At 37.9% G+C, this 25,874-nt stretch overlaps 1 protein-coding gene across 6 annotated transcripts in view; it reads right to left on the reverse strand.

Moving 5' to 3' along the window:
* BLTP1 (bridge-like lipid transfer protein family member 1) overlaps nt 1-25,874 on the reverse strand; it is a 116,024-nt gene that overhangs the window by 83,963 nt on the left and 6,187 nt on the right. For all 6 annotated transcript variants that reach the window (XM_086464408.1, XM_086464407.1, XM_086464405.1 and 3 more), the window contains exons 4-18: nt 25,586-25,650; nt 20,620-20,806; nt 19,354-19,435; nt 18,545-18,738; nt 13,621-13,700; nt 12,291-12,441; nt 10,293-10,449; nt 9,393-9,471; nt 8,735-8,826; nt 7,728-7,845; nt 6,465-6,620; nt 5,404-5,501; nt 4,168-4,346; nt 3,917-4,023; nt 1,636-1,844 (exon numbers count right to left, since the gene is read on the reverse strand). In XM_086464408.1, the coding sequence (XP_086320534.1) occupies nt 1,636-1,844; nt 3,917-4,023; nt 4,168-4,346; nt 5,404-5,501; nt 6,465-6,620; nt 7,728-7,845; nt 8,735-8,826; nt 9,393-9,471; nt 10,293-10,449; nt 12,291-12,441; nt 13,621-13,700; nt 18,545-18,738; nt 19,354-19,435; nt 20,620-20,806; nt 25,586-25,650 (1,954 nt within the window). The remainder of the gene's footprint in view (nt 1-1,635; nt 1,845-3,916; nt 4,024-4,167; nt 4,347-5,403; nt 5,502-6,464; nt 6,621-7,727; nt 7,846-8,734; nt 8,827-9,392; nt 9,472-10,292; nt 10,450-12,290; nt 12,442-13,620; nt 13,701-18,544; nt 18,739-19,353; nt 19,436-20,619; nt 20,807-25,585; nt 25,651-25,874) is intronic.

Here is a 25,874-nt window from a genome sequence, read left to right on the forward strand (position 1 = left end):
GTAAGAAACACAGCGCACTACAGTGAAAAAACACCTCCCAAGGACAGAAGGCTTAACAAAACCGCGTGAACCGTGCATGTCCAGGAATCTCTCCCACATGTATTAAAAAAGATCAATGAAAACAAACTGAAAGCAACCATTCAACCACAACTCAGGAAAACAAGCATACCACTCCCCCCTAGAAATCTATTAAGAGATGCTGCCAGCACAGCTGGACAAAAATACTCAAAAGAACAACAAATATGTGTTTTCAAAAATGAGCTCTTCATCTAAATTTTCTCTTGAGATTTAGAGGATAAAAGCTCGATTTGATCTGAGAAATATGCACCTAAGAAAATTAAATCATCATAGAATCAAGGGATCTAATGTAGCACTGTTTACATATACCTCCAGAGGCAAAGAGCACTGAAGAAGTGCTGCTTTGCTTGGAAAGACACAACCACCTCATGAATTTATGGGCCCCAAAAGAGGAGCTCAATAAACAATTCAAACATTGGTGCATTTCCTCTGTATCACAAGAAATTAATTCTTCAAGATGCAATACTGGCCTAATTATAATCCTATTTACTTTAGTGGCAACATGAAACAATAATGAGCATATTTGCAAGTCCTATACAAAACCGTAGTATTTTCTGTTATTCATTGCTTCCGTGCAATGCCTTATATAAACTCATAAAAATTACTGTTTCAGTATGAATCCTGACACTGATCCCCTGCCTCAGAAACTTCCTTGTCCTCTGACCCAAAATGAAAGCCTCCAGAAGCATTAACTTAGCCTAGATCTGAGCAGGCTAAACCAGACCTTTTAAAAAAACCCCAAAACAAACAAAAAGGAACCTCCAAAAAACCCACCAAAAAACCCTCCAACCACAACAGCCAAGCATTTAACTGTTAGTCAGAAGCGACACATTCAACTGCCCCTGCTTTTGTCACAACAAGGCAGGGTGAGGGAGGTGAGAAGAAACTAAACTGTTTCTAGCCATCCTGAAGATCAGTAACGGAAGAGGACACAACATAAAAGCAACACAAACATTTTGAAGCGTAATAGATTAACATCAAGAAAAGGATGAAAATTTTTTCTCCCACATTGATTGAAGTAGCTTTTTAAATTAAACTTATTCTCATGTCCTTCCCCTCCACGATCCTAACTCCAGAAATTTCACGATTCTAATTAAAACAAAACCAAACAATTAGGACACTCTGCAGAACTTAAAATGCACTAAAAGCATGGGTTCTGATACATCTTTGCATAAAAGTGTTTGTTATTATAAGCTCATAAATAATGTTGCGGGGTTTTTAGGTTTTTTGCTTGTTTTTTTTTTCACTACTGCAAAAGTCAAAGACGACATTTTCTGTACATGAAGCCCAGAGCACGTACTATTCCTTGAAAGGAAAATTATGCTGCTATGGGTCTACACATATGTATTGGAAGACTTCTCATAAGCCTGTGCCAACTGAATTCACCCCAGCTACACCACATCACCAACCAAAGTCATTCCAAACTAGCACTTACAAAAAGTTTTCGTCTAAATTCACGTATTCTGCAGAAGTCTAATTTTCCAATTTCAAATAAATTATTTCCCTTTACTACATGAGGCCATCCATAAGTTTTACAAGTTATGTTCCTACGCCTACCTTTATGGACAGAAAGGCTTTGAGCAGGGGTCCATACAGGGTCAGCTGGGAATCTGGAGAGAGTTCCAGTTCCACATGGAGCTTATCCGGGGGCAGCTCTGAGGGGTCGAGGGGAAGCCGGGTTGAAGCTGTGGGAGATGAAATCACGCTGTCGGCTGTTTTCTGCGACGGCCTTAGCACAGATAACATTGTTTCTTCCATTTCTGACACTTTGGAGCAAAAGAAAGAAGAAAACAGATTTTGATTGCAAGTTAGGTTTCTGACAGATAAAATTCTGCAAATATGAATGTCTATTAAATATACAACTTTTTGCAGCATTCTCATTTAGATTACATAATTATGTTAATACGCCTATGCTACAGAACTGGTTTCTCACATCTAGTAGCTATGGGAAGACAGGGAAATATAGAATATTTTAGTCAAAGTTAATTATGCAAGAGATAAACAGTCCTTCAAGATCTGAAAAAAAATTCAATTTATTTATCTTGCTTTTCAAGTTAAACAAAGACATGCTTTCATTTCAGCATAGCAGATTTCCCACAACCACACAGCTATTGCAGAACAAACAACAGTGAATAAACAGGAAAATTGCAAAAGTTGTATTAAAAGCCTATTCTGAATTGGTAGCTCTGTAGGCCAAGATTTCCTCTCAAACATCTCAATTACTCTAGTCACAAAACAGTTTGGAAATTCAAATCTTATCTCCTATCCCTTCTTTTGATTTGGAGTTAGCGAGAAGAAAGCACTTTGTCTTTTTTAAGTGAGGAAAGGCGACAAGAAGGAAGTGACTGGAAGCGCTTTGGGGGATATAAAGCAATTGCTGGGAAGTAAAGAACTCAATCGGGAAACCATATAAAACCAGCGCTGCAGACAGAGTAAGATTTCAGGTGCCAGTTTAACTGGAAGAACCGACACATGCAGAACTGCAGTGAATACACACCTGCACCTGGCAAACCTTCAAGGCTTCACCTTACCACTATTGCCTCCAGCGCTTGCATTACATTGTGTGTTATAAATTAGCTAAATGCTGCGATGAGATGACCACTTTTTTTGGAAGTTGCATCTCTTGTTATGCCACATACTTGCTCCTCAAAGACTTAGAAAGTTCTATGGATTGACTCACAAGTAAATACAGATGTTGCTACCACAACAAATGCATTCGATCAGCAGCATAGACTAGAAGCGAGCGGGACTGTGCTGGATCATTCGTTGAAGGAAGCTGCGGATGAAGTTACCTGCGTACGTACAAACTTTCAAATGCAGGTTCAATTGCTACAGTTCTGAGTAAGTGTTTTCAGATCTGAAGTATGCAAATTTGACACGAGCTGAAAGTCTCACAAGAGCACTTAATGAACATCTGCAAGATGAATCTTACTTTTTCTGCTTCGTCTTCTAAAATTTGAGTTCTTTTAGATTTGAATGGTTGGAACTCAAAATCTAAAAACCCCATCCAGCATGTCTTCTAACACCTGCTGATTGAGGCCCATTCAAATTAGCCCTCATTATTCTTCTAACACCTCTTCTTCATCGGTTTTGCTTCCACCAGCTCAACCTGAAAGACTTTCATGTAGCCCCCATAACTTCCTGCATACCTCCCTCTGCATTTAAAGTAACTTCCTTTTATCTCTGCATTTAAGTATCTTATAACTTTTTTTTTGCAAGCACATAGTTATAGAATAATTCTTATTTAGAAATATTTAGACATTTAATATTTAAAAATTCTTATTTAGAAATCAGCGTTACATCGACCAGTCCAACACTCATATCCGAAAGCCGTGGTTCACTTCAACAGTGCTAGCTACAACAAAATTTCAGTTTCATATCCATGAAGGTGAGACAGTGCTACTGTATCTCATATACAGTGTATTTAAACATTTAAATCATAAAACAACGTCCAAATGAAAAAAGCTTAGAAAGGCTAAAGAACATGATACTACCAAAAATATTGTGCTTCCTATTTAACATACCGAGCAGTACCTTATGTTAGGCAACAACCCATTTAAGAGATCCACTTTGTTAAGGACAAGAAGTGAACTACAGACAGTATTCTCTTTCTTACACAGGGAACTGGGACTTTCTGAAATTTTGCATCATGAGACGTCAGTTTTTAAATCACACCTGGTGCATTCTAAAGACCAGCATTCTCCCATGTGACATAAAATAGTAGTTCAGTTCAACATTCATTTTGGCAAATTTAAGCCAATTTGATCCAACAAAGTCACAGCAGTTCCTGAAATGAAACGTGCTAACAAGAAAAAAAAAAAAAAGGAATGACACTTACAGGATTGTTTTAACTGCTCGTCTGCCTTTTGAGGATAAATTGGGTGCCACGAGTAGTCAATTGTAAACACAACACTCGGGACAGTCCAGCATTCGACCCATCCAGCCCTTTCAAAAAGAAATAGCATACTTTTATTTGAAGTACAAAAGTTCCATTAAATATTTTCCATTAACATAAGAGGCTGCTTTCATCACAAACAAAATAAGTAAATATGAAGAGCCAATACAAAGACATAAATATATTTCACTCACTCTTCTTGAGTAATGTTCCTCCATTTGGGTTTGCCTGTTTTCTGACCACTTTGACACTCAGCAGAAATACAAGATTCAGGACTTATTTTATTAGGCTGACAATCTTTCACCAACATAAAAAGGGAATATTTACTAGGATGACAATCTGGTAGGTACAAATGAAGATCAACATCTTCTCCCTGAAACATTAGTGACAGAAAGGTTAATTTACATTCGCTTCATGCATCATGTTCACGCTATTTGCACGTTCATGTGCGCCATCATCTTCACTTCACAGGCCAAGCGAGGCAAGAAACCTCAATTTTCACATGCGATTGCTGACCGCAGCTCCCACCAATTTCTAGTCCAGTACCAAGAGCTCTGCAGTTCTGAACAGTTATAAGTCCATTAACGTGCACATAACAACACACCATAGTAATCTGTAAAACACAGGAGGGCGGGGCTTTTAATTTAATTATTTTAATGATTCCTCCTCTTCTGTTGTTCAAGCCATACTGCAAAAGTTAAGTGACTGGCTCAAGGCTACCCTGTATCTCAACTAATCCATACTTTTTAAAAAAAATAATTAGATAAAACATTGCTTTCTTTGCTATCAAATTATACAAAATTACCAACATTACCATCAACTATTTTTTTATTTTTAGTAGCAGCAGACTGCTTCTATTTTAGGGAAGACAAGAAGTGCAGTCTTTCAAAGAATTAGCTGCATCTGTTAAAAACATTTTATCATCATTACTCATTTTACAGGAACTCTTAAATATCTGGAAGATGGTTTTCGAAAATGGTTTGGGGGTACCCATTCCAGTATCTGACTTTTATCTGTGAACACACATTAGATTTTCACATTTTTTAAATAAATGGGAAAAGACTTCCAAGTGATAAAACACACGCATAGATACACACAGTCTAAGTGTACGCAGTAAATACACATACTGAATGTGTGTATATATGTACGTATGAAGCATAAGTGTACATATATTTTTAAAATCTCTCTTTATTTGTGTGTATATATATGGATATATTAATTAAACAGCCTATGACTGGATGCTTCATATAAGCAACAGAAACCATTTACCTCTGGGTTACTTAAAGAAAAATTCTATGAACTAGAAGTGAAAGAGCTAATTTTCTTTCAGGAAAGAAAGAGTTTACTCAAAATTTCCTGACTGAAGAAGAAAAGGTAGGGAAACTAGCTCACATTTAGAAGACAAAAGGGGCGAGGAGGGAAGAACTTACCCTTAAAGAGAATCTAGTATTACATGTGGTTGGAACAAAGTCAGTGAAAGGCAGAGAGAAAACAATGTTCAGTGTCTCTCCACAAGCTGCTAGATAAACTGGGAGAGAAGAGGAAAAAACAAACAAAAAAAATCCGTCAGAATTGCTCCTTACTTTGTTCTTAGACAAATTATCAAACATACAGGTAAAAATAATGAAAATATATTCAAGAACTCATGACATAGGAAATTGCCATTTTAACTACTGGGTATTTGGAGTCCATTGTACTAAATTATTCTGAAAGTATTTACTTTCCACAGCTTGTCCTTTTCAGAAAGGGACTGTACTTAGCAGAATGAAACTGCACGTAGGCAATAGAAACAACTGCAATAATACCTTATGATTGACTTTATTGCTTCACACACCAGTTTTTGGACAAGAAAACACACATTGAAAGTTCCTCGGGCTTCTGATGAAATAGTGAGCCTTATTTTTAACTAGAACACATCTTCCAGATTTTTAATCCACCATCCTCTTTCTACATTGAAATTACAAGATTCTAGTACAGTATAGACCACTGAAATATGTATAAACCAAATTGCACATTAAACAAAGTTTTGGCTTTCTGAAGTGTACCTCTTAGTTTTGTCTAGAATTAGCAACATTATCTCCTATTCTGAAATGAACATTTCTAATTATACGGAGTTCAAATGGTATTTTTCCAACATTACTTAAAAAATTTATTCCCGAGTGAATGTTTCCAGTTAGCTTATGAATGCATGTCAAGACCTCGTGGTTGCTCTCTGCAAACTGTTGTACTAAATCAAAGATTCAAAGGGTCTTGAAAAATGAATGCTAAAACGTGATCTAGGACTGCACTCTCCCCAAAGAAGGTATGCAGTTGTACAAAATAAGTGGACACATACAAGAGTTTTAGGACGGTTTATGACATCAACAGTAGCAAAATGGGTAGTTACCACTGACCACACATTTTTCTGGTAAAAATTTTGTAATCCTTGTACTCTATATACACTCTGTTGTTTGTAGTATGTACTCTTCTGCCAAATAAAAAGTGATCTCACCATTTTCTTGCTGTTTGGTAGAACAGTCAATCCAGTTGTGCTGATTTGCTGCCCAAATCATTTCAAACTGATGAAACATGACTTTGAAGTTCCACATATAAGGAACAAATGAAAAAATATCCGGTGCGCTATCACTGGACCAGTCTTGGATCAAATCTAAACTCACATAAAGTAATAAAAGACAAGTTAGTAACAATCAAGTGAGAGATTTCTTCTTTTAAGTTTTTAACTTTTCCTAAATTGTAAATCTTAACCGTTTGCTCCTTCACAGGAAAAGGAAAATGAGGAGAACAATACACAGTATCCATTTCTCAAGCAGATGTTCCACAAATATATGGTGTGAATCCATCTCCCTTTTCTCATCTGCTTTTTAAGTTGGAAAGCCAGAGGTTTAATTAAGTTTTCTACTTTAGTTTTGTTCAGTAGCACAGTTACACATGGACCCAAATGCACTGCACTACCAACTGCCTTCCTTTGGTTTTCCACTCTGATATTCTGCATGAGTAGTATTTTCTGACCCAGCAAACCAGTGTTGTTGCACAAGTTCACGTTTGCTCTGAATAGATTGGTAGACGACGCTGCATTCTGCAGCACTACACAGATAATGGCTCTGGCCTCACTAGGAGGATAACTTTATTAGCATGGCACTATGCCTGCACTAATTAATCCTTCCTCCCAGCACTGCTAATTAGCCCAGGCAGCGCCACATTGATGGGGCTACATTCTTTCCATTACTGCAGCTGGAATGTTCAGCAACAGTTTGGTGATGCTGTATCACATTGTCCTGCCTTGTGCGCGTCTATTCTTCCTCACAGCCAAAATCCTAAGGAGCAAATTACTTTCTCTCACCATCTGTCAGCCACAGCGACATGACCTAAAGCCTAAGTAGTTGAAAATCAGTCAACCAAAGAGAGTGCTATCAGAGAAATCCACATCCTAGGTGACAATATTAAACAAATCAATAGCTCTGATGGAAGTAAATTCACCTGAAATTTAAGATCACTTAACATAACTGCAGATCAAATTTAGTTTAGACGTTAGAAAACTAAATTATTTGGTATTCTACTCAAATATAAGAATATCACGTACTTAGACACTTACAGGCAACAGAAAACATCAGGAACTTTGTCCTCAGAAACAACTTGTTGTCCTAAATACGTGAAATCAAACTACCTGACCTTGTACGCCTTTGCAAAATTTGAAAAGACATTCCAAAGAAAGAATATTTAATTTGACATCTAACTTATTTAGTGAAGAAGTTACCTGTAAAGAAGCTTTTCTGAGCAAAGATAAAGTGATATGTTGCTTTATAAACCTCAAGTTCACACTGCCATGTCTGTGGCATGTTCCATATCCGGGGATAGCTGGCATTAATATGAAACTGTGAACAAGATATTAAAGCATCAGAATTACTTGAAAAGATGACAATGCTTGACCCTGTAGCTCAGCAGTCTTCACATATGCACTCTGCTGAATAATTAAAACTGTTTTCCTGCTGAGATGAACAGAAGGCCTCTCCAGTTCCTTAATAATTTAATCTCTCTCTCTGTGTTTGAAGGTCAAGTTTAATGTATTCATTTATTTGGAAAGGTATATTACGAACTTCTGATACATCTGTTGCAGTAGACGTACTAAGCAATTTATAAACCAAAGTTGCCATCAAAAGCAACACTTTTCACAATACACTAAGGATAAAATCTCTCAGAATATAACTTTTTCAACCATTGATATAATGCTCAAATTTAAACACTAAAAACATCACTCTAACAAGCTTATTTAAAGAACAGTGAGAAAGGTAATCTACAGAATTACAGTACTGCAGAAGTGAAACACTAGGCAAACAAAAGAATAATGCGCTATTAATTCTGTCTCAAGTAGGTTAAGCACTCTGAAGTACTTTTAGGTACTTACGCACGCACATTCCGTAGCACAGCTAGCCAGTGTAATCATCTATTAAGATAAAGCCTATATGAACACATGGCTACATAGGAAACAAGGCAAGTTTTGTAAATGGTACTCCAATCCCTCCACTGTTTTCAAAACACATATAACTTGGTATATAAATTGATAAAAGTCGCTGAAAGTTACACACATGCATAGTTATGTGTGTATATGTAAGTTGCTTACATATTAAGGTCTTGAAAAACACATTCAAAAGGCCTATTTCTGTATTGTTTAAGAACCTAAAGAACTGCTTCACAGACAAATAAATATTCTTTATTAAAAATCCTCCAGAGACTGAAGCTTTGTGCTTATTAATGCAAACTTACAGCTAGCATTTCAGCTTCCAAGAGAGTCCGATATTGCATACTGCTGGTGGCATCAACATGCAGAAGCTGCCCTTTAATTGTAGGTGAATAGCCTAGCAAACAAAAGAGATAAAACACAATCGTTCAGATAGAAGAGTTATACAAATATTTAAATAATTTTCACCAGTGATTTCAGTAGCCCACTAACAAACAATTTAACAAAGGGCTTCTAACCAGCCAACAAGATGAGTAAATGCAAGGGACATACTCATAGCTTTACCTTTATCTCCACTTCACCTTGGATTTTTAAATTATTAGTTTTCATAATGTATTTCTCAGCATGATTCAGCTACTACCCTAATCCTACTGAAGAAGTCTTCCTACGTTGAGCTGACAAGTATCTGCAATCTGCTTCAATGCACACACAGTTAAATGATACACTGTCTAGTAGTCAAGGAATTTGTGTTTCCTAACCCAAACAAAACATGAAGGTTTTAATACACAGATTCTTTAATGTCTTGAAATGTAGTGTACAAGGAAATACGCTTTGTTCCTTTACATCAGAATATACAACTCGCAGTCACAAAGGAAAAACACTAGAAGACATTCACACACATAGGAATTAAGATAACTCTTCAGGAAAAACAGGAAAAATAAATTAAGCTCATCCTTAACTCACCGTTTTCACCTACTGTCATGGGAATATTTATTTCCAAATATGATCCTGCACCAACATTTACATGTACAGCATTAGTTTCCTGTATTGCAAGAAAGGAAAAGTCCAAACATTATTTCTAAACTCACCGCATCAACCAGTGTACCTTATGCCTCTGCCTATCATTATCCACACCTGGATTAAGGCACCTGATGACTGAAGCCTTCCTTGCCTTCAGAAAAATTACTAATGAAGTATCTATGTACACTGATACCAAATAACGCCATTTTTAGGCTTAACAAATGCTGACTTTGGTCCACTAATAGAAGCAGCATAAGATATTCTGATCCAAGGCCTGAGAGGGCAGATGAATATATATTTCTAACACTGCTCTTTCTAACCCTTTCAGTCACAAAAAAAACCCCTAACAACAAAAAAAACAGGTGTACAAAGTAGTCATGCTATATCCCATTTATAGAAGCAGCAACAGGGAAAAGAAAAATCCAAACCCCCTACACATACACATCTCTTGTTCCTCCCACTATCATCTCTCCAGTAATATTACTCATCCAAAATCAGAAGAAATTCTCTTTTCATCACGATGAGCTTCATTGTAATGGAAGACTACAAAGAAAATGCCCAGATCATGAATTCCCAAGACTGTAGGAGATGGCATGGCTTAAGATGCAGCTTTAAGGCTTAAAAGAAACTTAAAATAAGCCAACAAATATTAATGCCTCTCAGCCAATATTTCTCTTCGAAGAGTTTGCTCATTATTATGGAGGACTAAAACAAAAATCACCTAGCTCTTAAAACCCTAGCTCTGTAGTAAACACCCAAGACAAAGAAAAATAATGCACAACCAAAGACCACAGTATAATCACAGTAGACAAGTTCTTTTCTAGATAAGTTTTCATTATTTACCCTATTTTTGGTAAAAAGCAAATCAATGGTGGCATCTGCAATAATATTCATCCGCAGTTCAAAAGCAAGGATCTGTCTTGGTTTCCCAGGCTGTGCAATTTCTGAGACTTTCATAACTTGGTAGTCTGGTGGAAAGAAAAACTTCCACAAGCAATCCCTGGGTGGGGGGAGAAGAAAAGAAGAGAGTTGTTTTTATTGACAGAAGAAATATACATATATTTATATACATACATCTATTTGGTTCACTCAATTATCTTCCAGTTAGCTGAGCACTTAAACAACGACTGGATACGGTAAAAAAGAATGTTTGTTTAAAGTTTTCATCATGGGAGCCTTCCAACTCATTAGTGAATGTCCAAAAGTTTCAATGACAAGAAGTGACTTCTGCATAAAACCCAGAAATAGACTGACCATAAACGACTTAGCACAAAAACATTGTAATTCAGATGGCAAACAAGCTACAAAAACATAGTAGGAACCAATCTTTTGTGCTTCGGTTTGTGCATAAATAATTGAGGTAACACCCAGAAATAAACATAATACAAAACTTCAGGACCTCCGAATGGGAGTGAAATGAAGCCTACGTGTCTGAACACTTGTATCTGAATATGCAGCTACATGAGACAAAAGCCACAGCGATGAACCACAGACAGCATAGCTTATATAGGCCTCAAGGGGGTGGAAGTCAAGTTTTTAAGGAGGGCAGCAGTTTCCTGCACTCAGCACCTGACCACTATAGCAGTCTAAAAGTTGAAAAAAAAAAAAAAACAACAAACCAAACAGAACCCACAACAAAAAAAACAACAACAAAATTCCCACACACAGCACACAACACACACTATCAAAATCCTGGGGAAACCTAAGATTTTATTGCATGATGTATTAGAGATCAGTGTTTGTAGAAGCCCTTACATGAACTGAGAGCACAAAGTCCACAGAACTCCTACAGATCTGTGCTTCTATAACTTTCAGGCAGTTTCCAAAATTCTTCTACTCATGGCACAATGTGGAAGTGCTCCCAGGCACATTTCTACGAACTCTACGGATGCTTCACAGGCACCAAACTGCCTTCTTCTGTCTATTTATTATCTAGATATTTTAGCGACAAAATATTAGGCCAGCGCTCTATTACTAGTCTTCACTTAGCCCTGTTTCGCACATGACTATTTCTGGCAGAAACAAAAAGATTGTTTAGAGAGTAAAGGACTATTAAGTAAAAGTGACACAATCAGTGCTTTCCCTTTTTTCCCTTATTAATTACAGATTGATACTTCTCTTGGCCTCCATTAATTCTCCTGTGAAACTACTATGATTAACTGTCTCTTAGGAGCGCGAGGATGGCAGACCAAAGAGCAGTCATTAGATATGACAGTGTCCTAGAGAATTTAAGAGAAAATGCCAATATCCAGAACAGCACTTTGATAGGAACATGAAGTCAGTGAATCATTAATGATATTTTTAACATTACCAAGAAAGCTCACTCTGTGATGGTATGCTTTTTATAATTTTAACTGGCTAGACAGAAGGCAGTTCGGTACCTATGCAGCACTTGTAGAGTTGATAGATATGGACCTGGGAACACTGCTGCATCGTGCCATGGATTGAAGATGCAGTGTGTTCCCATCCATGAGCTAACGGGAGTTTGACAAGTCTAAAAGTAACCAAATAAAAGGTTAAACCCTTAGGTATGTAGCACTTGATAAATAGTAAAATTACTTTGTTCACAAAAAAAGGAACATAATTTATTAGAAATAAAAAAAAAAAACAAAACCAACAAATCACTGAATCACTGAGTGATTCTAACTTTGGAAGGCCAACAAGACAAACAGCAATGAATTTACTAACCTTAAATCATTGTGGCAGGACTCTTCTTTTAGACTGCCTAGTCTACCCCATACAAATTAGGAGTGAGCAATAGCACACTTGACACTTTAGAATGTTTTCTCAATAATAAAAGATACTGAAGATTAAAACTAAACGTGTAAATCACGGAAATACCTCTGCCTGTCAGCCCACGGTCCATAGTTGAAATCTGTTCCTTTTCCACAAACAATGTCCAAACCCCAGCATGGTGGCAGATCCTGTAATTTGCTGTCTTCGTTGTTTGCTTCTCCATCATTACTTTCCTCCGTCTCCTCTGGTACAAGACCTATATTACATAATATAATAAACGGATTATTAAAGGAAGCTGCTTCAAATTAGCATGAAAAATGTTTGCTAAGCACAAGACAATTAAAGTTCCTGATGTCAGTTTTACTTGAGACCACTACAGTCCGTAAATATCAAGCCACAATTCAATGCAGAGTTGCAGTGGAAGGGCAAGAATATGACCAAAAATCTTGGGGATTTTCTGAAGCTCTGCTCACTGATGTCAGTGAAATGCTGGCAGACCCAGCAGTTTTCTCTCTTAGGTATGCTTTTTACCAACACAGGCTTTCATACATCCACATTCAATTCCGAATCCTACTTACAAACCAAGTTTCAAAGCTAAGGTTACGTTAATTTCCACAGACAATGCAAGCAAATAAAGAGGGAAACAGTAGACTAGTAAAAATTTAAGCAGTCAGCAAAGATCCAAAAATGCCACCTATCCTACACCACTATACATCGTTATGGGAGGTGTTACCATTGTTCAAGACTCAGGCAATACTTTAAAGCGGAGTTTTAAAAAGAACTCGAGCAAAATGAAGTTGTAATATAATGCACCGGATTTAAAGTGCTATTTAAATATTATTCACCACAATATTCAGAAATTGATGCGTCAAACTTCCCCAAAAACACAGTAGTTATTGACCACTCCTGAAGTACTTCTGGAAACCTACATCATTTAAGTTTACACTTAAAACATAACTTGTTTCAAGAATAGTTATGAAGATTAATTGCTTTCATGTTGCATACAGACTCGCAGGAGGCACTGCTGACAGAGTACCCACATCTATATAAAACTACTCACTGATAGTTCTACATGCATGGTTATTTCATCTATGGAATTCCCCAGGCCTCTTGCATGAAACTGTCTAGAAGTCGACAACAACCATCAGAAAGAACGCAGCTCAATTTCTCTCCTTGTAAATACAAAACAGGTGAACTCTCCCCCACTGGTTTTAGTGGAAATTTTTTTCATTTGCAGAAAAAATAACTTATGAACTTATAAGTATTCATAAGCGTACTTATGAATGCTTTTATTGGTTCCAAAACATTACACTGTTTCAGCATAGAGACTTTTCAGCATTAAAAACAAGAAATTGTCTGGACTTGCCAGACAATTAAATAAACAAGTAACTGTCAAATCCCTTAAAATTTTATCTTTGTATCTAACAGAAGGTACCTGGCTCATCCATATAGTAATAGATATCAACATCATTGGACTGCATTACAACAAAACCTTCACCCATCAGCCTCGGTGGTCTGTAATGGAAAAAAGCAGAAAAGATAAAAGTTAAAAAGCAATGCAGCCAGATTAATCTTCATCAATTTAAGTAATTTTAAATGCAACATATTAAGCATAATGGAAGAGACTACATAGATCAGGCTCACTTGCAGCTTCTAAGTGGCACACATTTAACCCTGGAATCGTCAATAAAACTGCTATCTGTACCAAACAAACCAACAACAGAGATACAGTGCACGTGGTACCTGACTAGGAAGATTTTGTGGGCAAGACTTGAGTCTGATGTGATCCCAAGACACTGAGCTCCATGCGTCATTACTGGTCTTGCCAGCAGCATGACTGCAGGCTGCCTGCAGGAGCCACAGGCTATCTTGTCAACCAGGCTCCCGTCTGGTCACCTTACCAGAAGGGTCGGTGGAGCAGACAGAAGTGCCCGGGCCACACCACATCTGTCCAAATGCAGCTGTTTGTAAGCTCAATTTTGAAGTGCAGTGAACTTCAGTTCCCCTCTTCCCCTCCCTATCACACTGTGATTCCCGGTCTATCTGCTACCTCAGACTAAATGAGCTTCTGAAAACAAACACTGTGAATATTCAAGTCTATCTGGTCTCAGATCTCCTCTCAAAAAGGCAGATGTCATATTGACAGGCCACGTCTACCCTGATTCGCAAAAAATACTTGATCATTACATTATTATTATTGTTATTATCATTACAGAAAATAAATTAAAAGTTTCGTTAACTCAAGCATGAAGATACCAGCTTCCTCTCCACAAAGACATTTCTCAGGTAGTATAAAACACAACCAACTACCAAAGTTTTACTTTCAATGTTTCTTTCCATCAAGAGTTCCTTTCTCCTTGTCCTATATTGTTCTTTCACCTGCTAATTCTTTTCTTACTAAAATAGCACTCTAAACCAAAGGGACAAGACATCTTCAGTAATTAGACCATTAGTTTTAAAAAAAAAAAAAAAAAAGGCTGTTCTTCCTTTGTTCTTCCTTAATAACATTTCCCTCAATATAAAAGGATCTAAGTGATAAAACTAATACACGAAACACTTCTAACACGGTACGCTGGTACATTACAATCCCTTTCTTACAGTCCTACCACATCTTAATTTACATAATATTACATTTCATATTAGTAATAATATTATAACGTGAACATTCTATTTTTACTGCAAAAGACCTTTTTGCCACTTTTCAGCCACTTTATAAATTGTCACCTCTTAACGAAAAAAGACAATTCCAACGACAGAAATACACCATCTAAGAGTGTGACCTGTCAGAAGCACATTCCCAGTTTACCACAGCTCAAACTCAGGAAAGCTTGGAAAATATGGAAGGCAGCAGACGCAGATCCCACGTACTGCTCAAAGTTCTTCAAAAGCAAAAGAGCAGGAACATTAAAATTAATTTTACTTTGAGAGTAATGACAGCAGTGAAAGATTAAATACTTCCTCTTCACTCCCAATTTTCCAATTATTTCCTTTTTTATGTCCAGAATTGGCCTCCCCAATGAGATGCAAATAGAGCAAGATGTGAAAAGAATTGTGTCGTGGTTCAGGAATAGAAGTGGGAAGGAAAACACAGAGATATATGAATAGTAGTTCAAGGGAAGAGCTCAGTGTATTCTGCCCACGCTCCTCAATAGGCACGGGCAGGTCAGCAAGACTGGAAAGCACGCCGTGGCGCAGCAGCGGCTGTTAGTTCAGCCTCTCAAGCCGAGCACACCACCAGTGGAGGCTCAAAGGAAGCCACTCTGCTTTGTGAAGCAAGAGAGGGGAAGCTCACAACATCACCAGCTGCAAAACTCAGGAGGCTGACAGCAACACCTTCGGCTGACACAACCACCTGCCGCTGCCTGACCATACCCTCGCTGGGGCACGTCGTCAGGCGAAGGCTGCATCTCATTTCAGCAGCTCAGCATTTCACCACGAAGGTCAGCCAGCCACAGTGCGAGCTGGCCTGTCTATGATGGCAAACTGCACTAAATCCCTGCTGCTCAGTCTGACATGTGATTTATTCCACAAAATACAGAATACTATAGCCATTTTACATGAAGCACTTTCCCCTCTCTCACAGCATGGAGTACACAGGTCAAAAAACACTATCTACAGATTTACCTAAGCCTGTAGAAACACACTGGAGAAGCTACATTACTGTGTTAATAAAAATTACTGTAGAGTATGAATACATAGGGCAGACTTAACGATTGTTTACTTCTGCCTTCCTGATAGTGTTTACTTATACCAACTTAGAATAATGAACAAATAAATACAATTACAAAGAGGTTTTGAGCTAAGTCTTCTTCAAGATGGACAATTTGACTTAACTCCATGGCCTAACAGAAACTGTCATTTAGCTCTAGGAAAGCAATACCTACAGGAAAGCTTTAGGAGATGACAGAATGGCCAGATCCTCCTGTCAAACACCCACTGCCGTGTCATCCTCATCACCTTTGCCATACTCACTTTCTGGAGGAAAGCTATGAGGTCTTACACTAAATGGAAGTGGAGAGGGAGGAAAAAAAAAACAACAAACCACACCACCGAAATCCCCAAAAGCTAAACGTCTTGCTCAGCCCCTTTCCTCCAGTTCTTTTAGTGTACATCTTTACCATGTCTGCATAGCCCATTAAACCCTTCTCTTTCTTGCTCTTGTTCTGATCTCTCTGAACTCATTAGACTTGTAGAAAACTTTTTGCCTGTTCAGTGAGGGTTTTTTTCCACAAAGAGGAAAGTTCTCTTCTGTATTTTCATGTCCTGTCACTCATTTTTTGGATTCTCTTTTTAAGGAGAACATGAAAATATACACTAGATGACTGAAGCAACTTACAGTTTTACATTATCAAGGCATCACAGGCCATAGCAAACACAGCAGCCAAGAAAAGCAGCACCTTTCCTCACGCCAGGCCTAGGATGGTCATAGGCTAGGAGATAACCGACAGGTGGTGAACCCAGAAGCAGAACTGATTTAGATTTAAGACCAACAGGCATTTTTCTTAATAGGGATGAATTCCATGATCAGTGTTCACTGCGCAGCCATGCAAAAAAGCCAACAGTACTGTTGTATTCCCAGCTTGAAGTGCACGTGAAACTACCCCCCGCAGAAAATGGAGAGGAAGGTACCTAATGAGGCCTAACCCACCCTCAGCAGGAATAGTTACACCTTGCTGGGCTCAGCTGATGGAGGTGGTAGAACCCTAGAAACCCCACCACAGGCCATTTGCAAAAACAAATAGCAACTAACGATAATGAGATCATCATCATTAAAAAGTATTTGCTAATATCTATCCTAAACTTCCACTTTGAGCCTGCAGACTTACATCACTGCTCCCCAAACTTGTTCTGCTTTGATCTGTTTTTCCCAATAACAATTTTCCCCATTTTTTTTCCTTGGGTTTTGGAGGATTTATTTGCAAAAAGTGATGGAGGCGTTGAGATGTCTGTTTGTAATATAATACGACAGTTTTCAAGGTGGGTTTTTGGTGCTTGCATTGATTAGTCAGTCTGTTACAAATTTCATCATCACTTAGCTGTTTTCTGTACCTGCACTGCCTGCAGGAATTTCTGAAAGCTAAGACACTCAGCTTAATTTTTAAGCCAAAGAAGCATAAGAAGGCAGGCTCTAAAGATTCAAACATTCCCAGTTTCCAGTGAACTGGGTCATTTGTTGCATCCACCCAGTAAATTAGGGCACATGTTTTCTGCACACATGCCATCGTTCAGCTATCAGGAGCTGTAGGGATGGTAATAGCCCAAAAAGAAAATACTTAGCGGAAGCAGGAAAAAAAGATAATAGTTTGAGTATCTTAATCCTATTTTCTTACAATCTAATTTGTTTTCAATATTAATTGGAGAAATTTCCTTTGTCGTCATGTTGGTAGACTAAGATTCTGTACACATCCCCAGAATGTTATTTGAAAACGTATAAAAGCATATTATAGACAGAAGTACTTGGCTGATACAAAGGCAATTAAGGTACGGTCAAAGGATGTACAGTTTATTTCCAATCATCATAATTCACTCTCTGGGTATTGTTGCTTAGGAAATATAAAATAGGTATCGTCACTTTACCTAAACTCATACACACGATTGTCCAAGGACAGTATACATTATTTATTCTTTTTGTTGAGCAAATAATGCCTGTGAAAGACTGAAATTCACCAGTTTCGTCCAAATTATCTGTCGAATACATAACATTTTAAGCATTAAATAAGATAATGCAGAAAATTCTGGCCGTGATGTTCATACCACATCAATCAAGAATGTTAATATAGCATGCACATAAAGGTGTTGCTGGTTAAAGTGTAATAAAACGAGAATCTAGTGCCAAATCATTTAATGCAAGCACCTTTTCTCTGACTAATTATCATTCAGTTTCTTAAAGCTGCATAACCCCGCTTATGCTGAATACACAGAGGTAAAAGGATCAGCAACCTGTCTTCAAAAGATAACGTGATTTCTACTATGGCAAGTCTTGAGCAGCTTTTGCTCATTTTTTTTTAAATATTTTCCAAACCATGTGTGAATCAGCTCTATAGAAGTCAACACCTTTATCCTAGAAATCAAGTGCTGTCAAAGCCCGAGTACAGATTATAGCACCTGACTGAAGGAAAATAAAAGTTGAATGCATAGAGCAGAACATAAAAAAAAAAATAAATCTACAATGAGACAGAAAACCAGGACTTTTCTCCATTAAAAAAATACAGTTTCAAAGATTCAACATTTAAAACCAAAGAGGTAAAACTGCTAACTGTCTAAGAAAAATAAAGTCATAGAAAGACAATCAACATTATTTTCTTCATTTTCTTAAAATAACATGGAAACAACAAAAAAAAAAAACCTGCAAAACTTACTCATCGTTTTGAAGACCAACATATCTTGGACTTGGAACCAGCATCACTCTAACATTTTCCAATTTTCCTTTCACAATGTGCATAAACTGATCAAGGTGGCTCGAAGGTGGTTTTGTGGTATATGTCAAAAAAGCATCATCAAAGTTAATACAAAGTGTTTGTGGCTGATAATGATTCCCAAATGCCAAGCGACCCTAAATCAAAAAGAAAACCCAATTGCTCATGACACACTGCTCTTTATATATATTTAACTATGACAATGCAGTTTAACCAGCAATATGCACATAAAGACCATGGACAAAAATCCTGGCCATAATCTGTGCCTATCTAAAAATACTACCTTGTACATCAAACTCTCATTATTCTATCTCTTCCAGTTTTCCTGGTTTGTTTTTTCTGGGGAGAGGCAACATCAACTTTTAAGGAACATATCCAAATATCCCTATCAAAAGATGCAGGGAAGAAAAGAAAAAAAGAAGGAAAAAACCAAACCCCAACACCTCCCAAAAACCCAACATACCACAAATTGTACAACACCCATTACCTGGTTTAATTACTTGTTATTATTCTTCAAATCATTACAAGTCTAAGGCACAAGTATTTCCCAAAACAGCGAACATAACCATGTTTCCATCAGCACCACCCAGATTTGTGACTGTGTCAGGGGAGTGCTGGTGGTATAATTTTAAAACTTTTTTAAAGCTTGAAGAACAAAAACTCAAAAAGAATGTGTAAGAAAAATAAACAGCAAGGCTGATTTTTAAGCATATACTGCTAAATATTTTCACTTTCAAGGTCTTTTCACTTACCGTGCTCACATTGACTTTAATGACTGGAATAAGCGACCTCCATGAAGAAGAAGGGTCTTGAGATTCTGTTTTTACTTTAACACTATGGGGGAAAAAAAATGGGGTTTATTATTTTGTCATCTTCTGCAGAAGAACTAACCAGTCTTTTCTTCTAGGGGTCTTCAGTGCACGGCTCTCAGGGAACACTCCTTCCCATAGCAATGCCTCATGCAAGGGACCTGCTAGCGGTCACCGCAGGCTCCTCCAGAGCCTGGAAGAGCAGCAGGCATCATACACAGCTACACCTTGGCTGCTGGCATATTGAGCTGATGCAGGTAGAAAACAAGCATGCCACGTTTAACACAGAGCAACAGTTAAATGAATCTTCCTCAGGGGGATTTGGTCTGTTCTAAACATCCCTGTTTAGGTGTGGGATATTTCACTTCCCAAGACACGTCCTCCCCAAAGTCAAAGTCCTTCCTACACCTGCCAATAAGGGCGTAAGACGAAAACATGAAGAGACTGGCTCGGAGGCACAGCCCGAACTCACGACTGCCACAGCATCCTGCAGCTGCCCACTATGTAATTTAGTCACACGTACTGGCCTGGCCAGCAGCAGTGGAGGGACTGAAGTCTCATTAGATCTTCTCCTGCTCCTGCCAGTAAATCAGTCTGGTGTGATTCTGCCCAAAGAGAGGCTTAGTATTGAATACGTGACTCTGCTACACACAAGCCATGTAGAAGAACTCCTTATAGACCTGCACCAGGTTTTCTGGGGTACCCCAAAAAAAAAGAAATAAAATAAGAAGGTTTGTGTAGCTATACACAAACGCACATCCCTTAAAAAACAACTTGTGAAATCAGTCCAAGTTTAAAGCTCAAAAACCAGGAATTCCACCCAACACCACGTAGATCCTCACATTTCGTCTATTCAGTATCTTGAGCAGCTATTGCTTCTACTGAGCAACACCATCATTATTCTGCAAGCATAATCCTCTTCAACACATGTTCCCTTTCCACATTGTACTTCACATAGATTTTTCAACCTGTCTCTGATCATTAAACAAGGAGTGTTTGGTTTGTTTGCTCGTGTTTTTTAATTATTATGGTAGGAAGTCTGAGGAAAGGAAAAAGATTTAGACTGTCAGGCTTGTCAGTGCAATTTCTCTCTCAGCTGTGCTTCAACCCTTTGGCCTCCAGAGCACATGTTAACAAAACATTACCCAATTTGTTCAGCACTTTGCAGAACAAAGGATCAACAAAATAGCAAAATGAATAGCAATTTACCTTTCAAGATTGGTATGTGTTCTCTGCCTCCCGTTTACTTGTGCTTTTTCATCGTCTTTCTTTGTTGGAATTATTGTGGGATCCAAGCCAAATAGTTCTTGAAGTTGTCCATAAAGCTCGGAACGGTTGTACACGTGAAATTCAAAGTCGTTCACCATAATATACAGTCGTGTTTCTGCCTTTGGATCTAAACAGATAGTAGGAAAAAAAGGTTCTAATTCTATTCCAATATTCCCTTGCAATGTTTACAGGTTTTTTTCACATACGCATATTTTGCAAAAACAATCTACACTGTAGCGAGTGACTGCTGAAGTACATATTAAAAAGCCGCAAGAAACTCCACAAAATAATTACACCATCCCAAGCAAATCAGTAAAACTTGGCAAATAAGACAGCTGCATACAAAATATAAAACCTGAAAGGCATTTCACCCTTAGGTCACAACTCAAAAATAAATCCAGGCAGGAGCTGCACAAAATGGTAAGTGAGGTTTACTCAGTCTCATATACAAAAAACAAACGAACAAAAATCCCTCCTGATGCACAGCATTGGCCTTGGTGGCACCTTCTGCTTTTTAGCACAGATACCAGTACTTGAGACCAATTCAATCTCAAAAACCAAAAGGTTTTCTAGCCAAGCTCTGTGGTACAGCAGGCCTGCGCTGGGAAAAAGCTTTCTTTTACAGAAAACATTAATATGCAGAACTAACAAGAAGCACACTCATTTTGCACTATCGGTCAACATTTTTACAAATCTAAAATTGTAACTGTAATACCAACTTGACTCTCCGATGCTTAAAAACTAGTTTAACATCTGCTGATTGCACACAGAGCTGTTTGTGACACACTTTGACATACTTTTGCCTTAGATAGTATGACCTAATTATGTAGTTAATGTGAGGAAAAAGCTCGCACAATTTCCCCCTAATTACCCAGTTGAAAGAGTGCCCATTATACATTCACTCAAGAGACCTGAGCTGCTCTAAAACCTGATCTGGTCTTTCCAAGTCAAACAGACTTTAGGAAGCTGAAGCATCAATGGTTATTACAGCAGTCCCCAATCTGTAACTCAGGGGGTACAAACTGAAGGCAACATTTCCCACAGACACCAGAAATTAAAAAGTCAGAGCGAACACCACTGCTGTTGTGGTCAGGGTCAAGAGAAGAAATGCAGCTGCCCAAGAGCCAAAGTTTAGAGACACCTGCTCTATAAAATGCACCCTCTTTGCTAACAAACTCACCTGTCCCCCGATGTTACGCACCTGTACAACACACTGTCCCAACAACAGCAAACCACCTTTTACCCTTCACATCTAAATTACCAGAAATTTCCATATCGTTATAAAAAAAAAAAGTAAACGTACAATAAGGCTCCAGAAAGCACTGACATCACAGTCTTCCTGAACAGGAGACAGAAAAGTAAATGGGCCAGTTTCAGTTCCTTCCTGTTTTCATAAAAGCACTATCAAATCCACGCGTTGCTAACGTTAACTTGCACCAATAAGATATAGGCAAAGGATGACATGGACAAAGATTGGAATATACAATTGTTCACCTGGGAGATCTCAGCATCATCAAGAACACAAATAAATGTAATTTTTCAATTCCTGGAGGCAAGCACTAGACTTCATTAACTAAATTAAATCATGTGTAGTAATTCATTTCTTTAGAGGGGATTTAAAGAGACAACTATCTTTTTCCTAACAGCAAAACCAAGATTTGACCTCCACACACCGAGCTGGTTGCCTAAGACACTTTTGGAAAGGGGAAATAAAAACAAAAAGGCAAGGAAAAGGAACAAGAGACGAGCACAACTGTCATATAGTTAAACGATTCAAAGCAGCATAGATGTAGATCATGTAAAAGTAACTCCCAGATTGGTAGAAAAAGACTGAAGTTTTATCAACATTGGTTGGAATCACCAAGGTTTTGACAGTTGCTTCCTACAGCACTTTATCAAGTTGTACTATTTATTTACTAATTTGAATCACACCTACCCAAACAATTTAACCTAAACATACCCACCAACAAAACCTAACGGGAACATAAAACAAGTCACTCCCGACAGTAAAAAGTAGAGGAATTGGTTCCCAAAACAGTATTCCCCTTCAAAAAATACCTCACAAATTACACCATATGATTTTACAATATGAAAACTGATAATCTGCTGTGGCACCTAAGCCAAGACATCTGGGTGTGCCCTATTCACAACATAATCCTCCAACTTCTGATCCTAAACCACTTCCATCTCTCGAGTATGTACAAAACCTACTCTCAAGTCCCAGTATGGTTGAACTTAACACTCAAGGCAGGAAGACAACCTCCATACTTGACTTTTTCTGTGAAGGTCTTTCAACGTTGGTATGACATGTCTAGCACAAACATAGTGCTGTGATGTAAAACAGATTGCACTTGCTAGGTCGAAATGAGGAACTTTTAAAAAACCACAGCAGGAAATGCAACTCCCCTACCGGTTATCAAGTGGTTCAAACCTCCTCCTATGCAGCAACTGTGATTAAGTCTTTAGGAGAACCATCTTTAAATTACAGCATCCAAGTCTTACAGCAACATTAACTTTAGATTCCAGTGGGCAAGTAAACAATGCATCAATTTTGATAGCTTAGTTCTCCTCAGAGGAATGGTAACGAAATATTCCCCATATGTGTTCTAAAGCTAAGAGAGTTATATGTGTCTGCACTACAGACAAAGATAGCTTTTAGGAAATTTAAGGTGTCACCATGCTGAAGTTCAGCTCCTTGCATACAATAGTAATAGCGCTTAACATGGATAATCTTACCAGTGAAAACTGGATTATAGAGTATAGCCCTTTACCAAAGAGGCACCTGAAATGACCCGAAAGGGACTTCCCTTATTAAGGTCTCCAAGTATTTCGGGATCCTTCACTAGCCTCCCCTTTTGTGCACAAAAACCCCTTCCTCTAATACTCTAAATATCTCTCGGGAAAAAAATAGAATAAGGTCGCATTATTTCTACACTAACAGAACTTTATCAGCACTAGGAGAAACAAAATCCCATTCCTGTTGCACTTCGGTTACAGAATTCAAAACCAAAAAACCCACAACACTCAGGAACTAGTTGTTATTGCTTATATCTAAGTCTTCATAAGACGCGTTTTTTTTCCCCAGCAAAAATATTAAAGTATTTAAGGCTTGTGTTTTTATAATAATCTGGTGGGATTTTTAAATTGTTAATAGCAGTGACTCAGCCTATGTGTTTTTCTAAAAAAAAAATCTCATCTCTATTTTGGTCCTGTGTTTTATGAAGGATCTGAAACAAAGGTATGCACCAGTAATGTTTAGATACAACAGGTTTTCCAATCATTCTGTGTGACAACTGCAAGGGAGTAATCCTTGAATAAAACATAAATCTTTAAGATGCAGTTTATCAGCAGCCTTCACGACCTGGTCAGGTACAGATAGTTCCGTTGTGATCAAGAAGATTAAAAAGTATTGGGAAGAATACTACAATAGACAAAGAATCATTAAAGATTTTATTTTTCCTTTAAGGTTAAAAATGAAAGCATCTCTGATAAATAATCAAAATGTAAAGTGAGCAAGGTTATTTTTCCTAAGAAAAAGAGTAATTATTTAAGACAGTATTTTATTCACGTTATTTTATTGTCAGACCTACACACCTCTGACCCCCTTGGTTACCTGGATTATTTGTCGACTAATTATGCAGCATTAAATGCCAGCAGAAATGGTTAACGCCTTGCAGTATTGCCAAGTAAAAACACCACCATAAGAGACAGACACAACGATCTTCGTTGCATTAAGCTGAATTCACTTCCTCATTCTGTCAGCCACTAGAGAAATATGTTTTAACTAGCAGATGAAGAAAATTCTGTGAAAACCTGTTGGACAATAACCTGTGGTTGGAAAAATCTAATTAACTCTAAGACCAGGTTCCACTTTATGAATTAGTCTTCTTATGGTATAAAGAACTTCTAGTGTGTCCTATCACCTCAGAGGCTTAGCAATGCCTCAATAAAAAGTAGTGATCAACTCTTCCTAATTCATATCACTATATAGAAGAGTGTCTAATTTACTTGTGCAACGTGTGTGCAGCACTCCTACCACTGCTGAGTTAGTACTGACAAAGCAACAGCTGTACCAGCTTGCTGACAAGCTGAAGAGGCTTCACACCATCAGAGGCCACTTCCAAAGGGGAGATGGGAAAAAAAAAAGCGCACCCTCCAAAGTTCAACCACTCCCTCAATTAGTGCACTCCTCAATCGCAGACTGTTGCCATTTCTGGATCTCCTTGAATCAGCAGTGGAGCTGTGATGCTTAAAAAGTCAAGAGAGGCAGGACCCGAGACTCATTCAACCAGATTCTAATCGTACAAATGACTTAGCACACACATCACTAGGCTACTTATGTTTTCTCACAGTGTTTTCCACAGATACAATTAACCTCTTGCATCTGGTGTTAGTCGTCCTTCTTCAGCCAGAGATAAGGAAGAAAAACTAATTAATTTTTTCACACTTCCTCACTTCTATGACCACAGATGTCATCCAGACACAGGGTTATCAAATACTAAAGAACATCCCCCACTGTAACACTTTTGCTAAAATACCGACAGCACGCTAAAACCTGAAAACTAAAATCACTTCCAGAACATAAGAAGTCTCTATTTATCATAGTTATAAACTTCAATGCAGGGTCAATTATGCTTAGACTACAGCTAATGAAGGCTACTATTAAGATTAATAGTTTGTCGTAATAAGGGTTCAAGTCCCTGCTAACAAATCCTGTATTAATTACATTATGCAGTTCTAGTCTACTACCAGAGATCAACCAGCTAAAAGAACCCATACCTTCTGATGAGTCAACGTACTTCAGGTACATACTAACAAATCAATTACACCCACGGCATAGGGCAGAACAAGTCATTTTCTGCAGCCTCCCTGTAAACTTAAAATTCAAAAACTTTGAGAAACCTACCATGCTGTTTCTGCTTAGGGTTGTACATCTTCCACCACCGAAATATGATAAATCCATCTTGAATTCTAAATCAAATAAATTAGACAAAACAGAAGTTAAGAGAGTGATAATCCAAAATCCTGGGTCCAGCTGCATGACATGTTGCCTTACGCAGTGCAGGGATCTGCAGCTGCAGCAGTGAACAAGCACCATTCACGCACGAAGCATTACAGCATCAAGCATAGAGTACAATACTATACAGTTACTGCATTAGCTGAAACCTGCATTAAAACCCTATACCCACCGTCTT

The sequence above is a fragment of the Leptosomus discolor genome, chromosome 4, assembly GCF_034619465.1.
Source record: "Leptosomus discolor isolate bLepDis1 chromosome 4, bLepDis1.hap2, whole genome shotgun sequence".
NCBI lineage: Eukaryota > Metazoa > Chordata > Aves > Leptosomiformes > Leptosomidae > Leptosomus > Leptosomus discolor.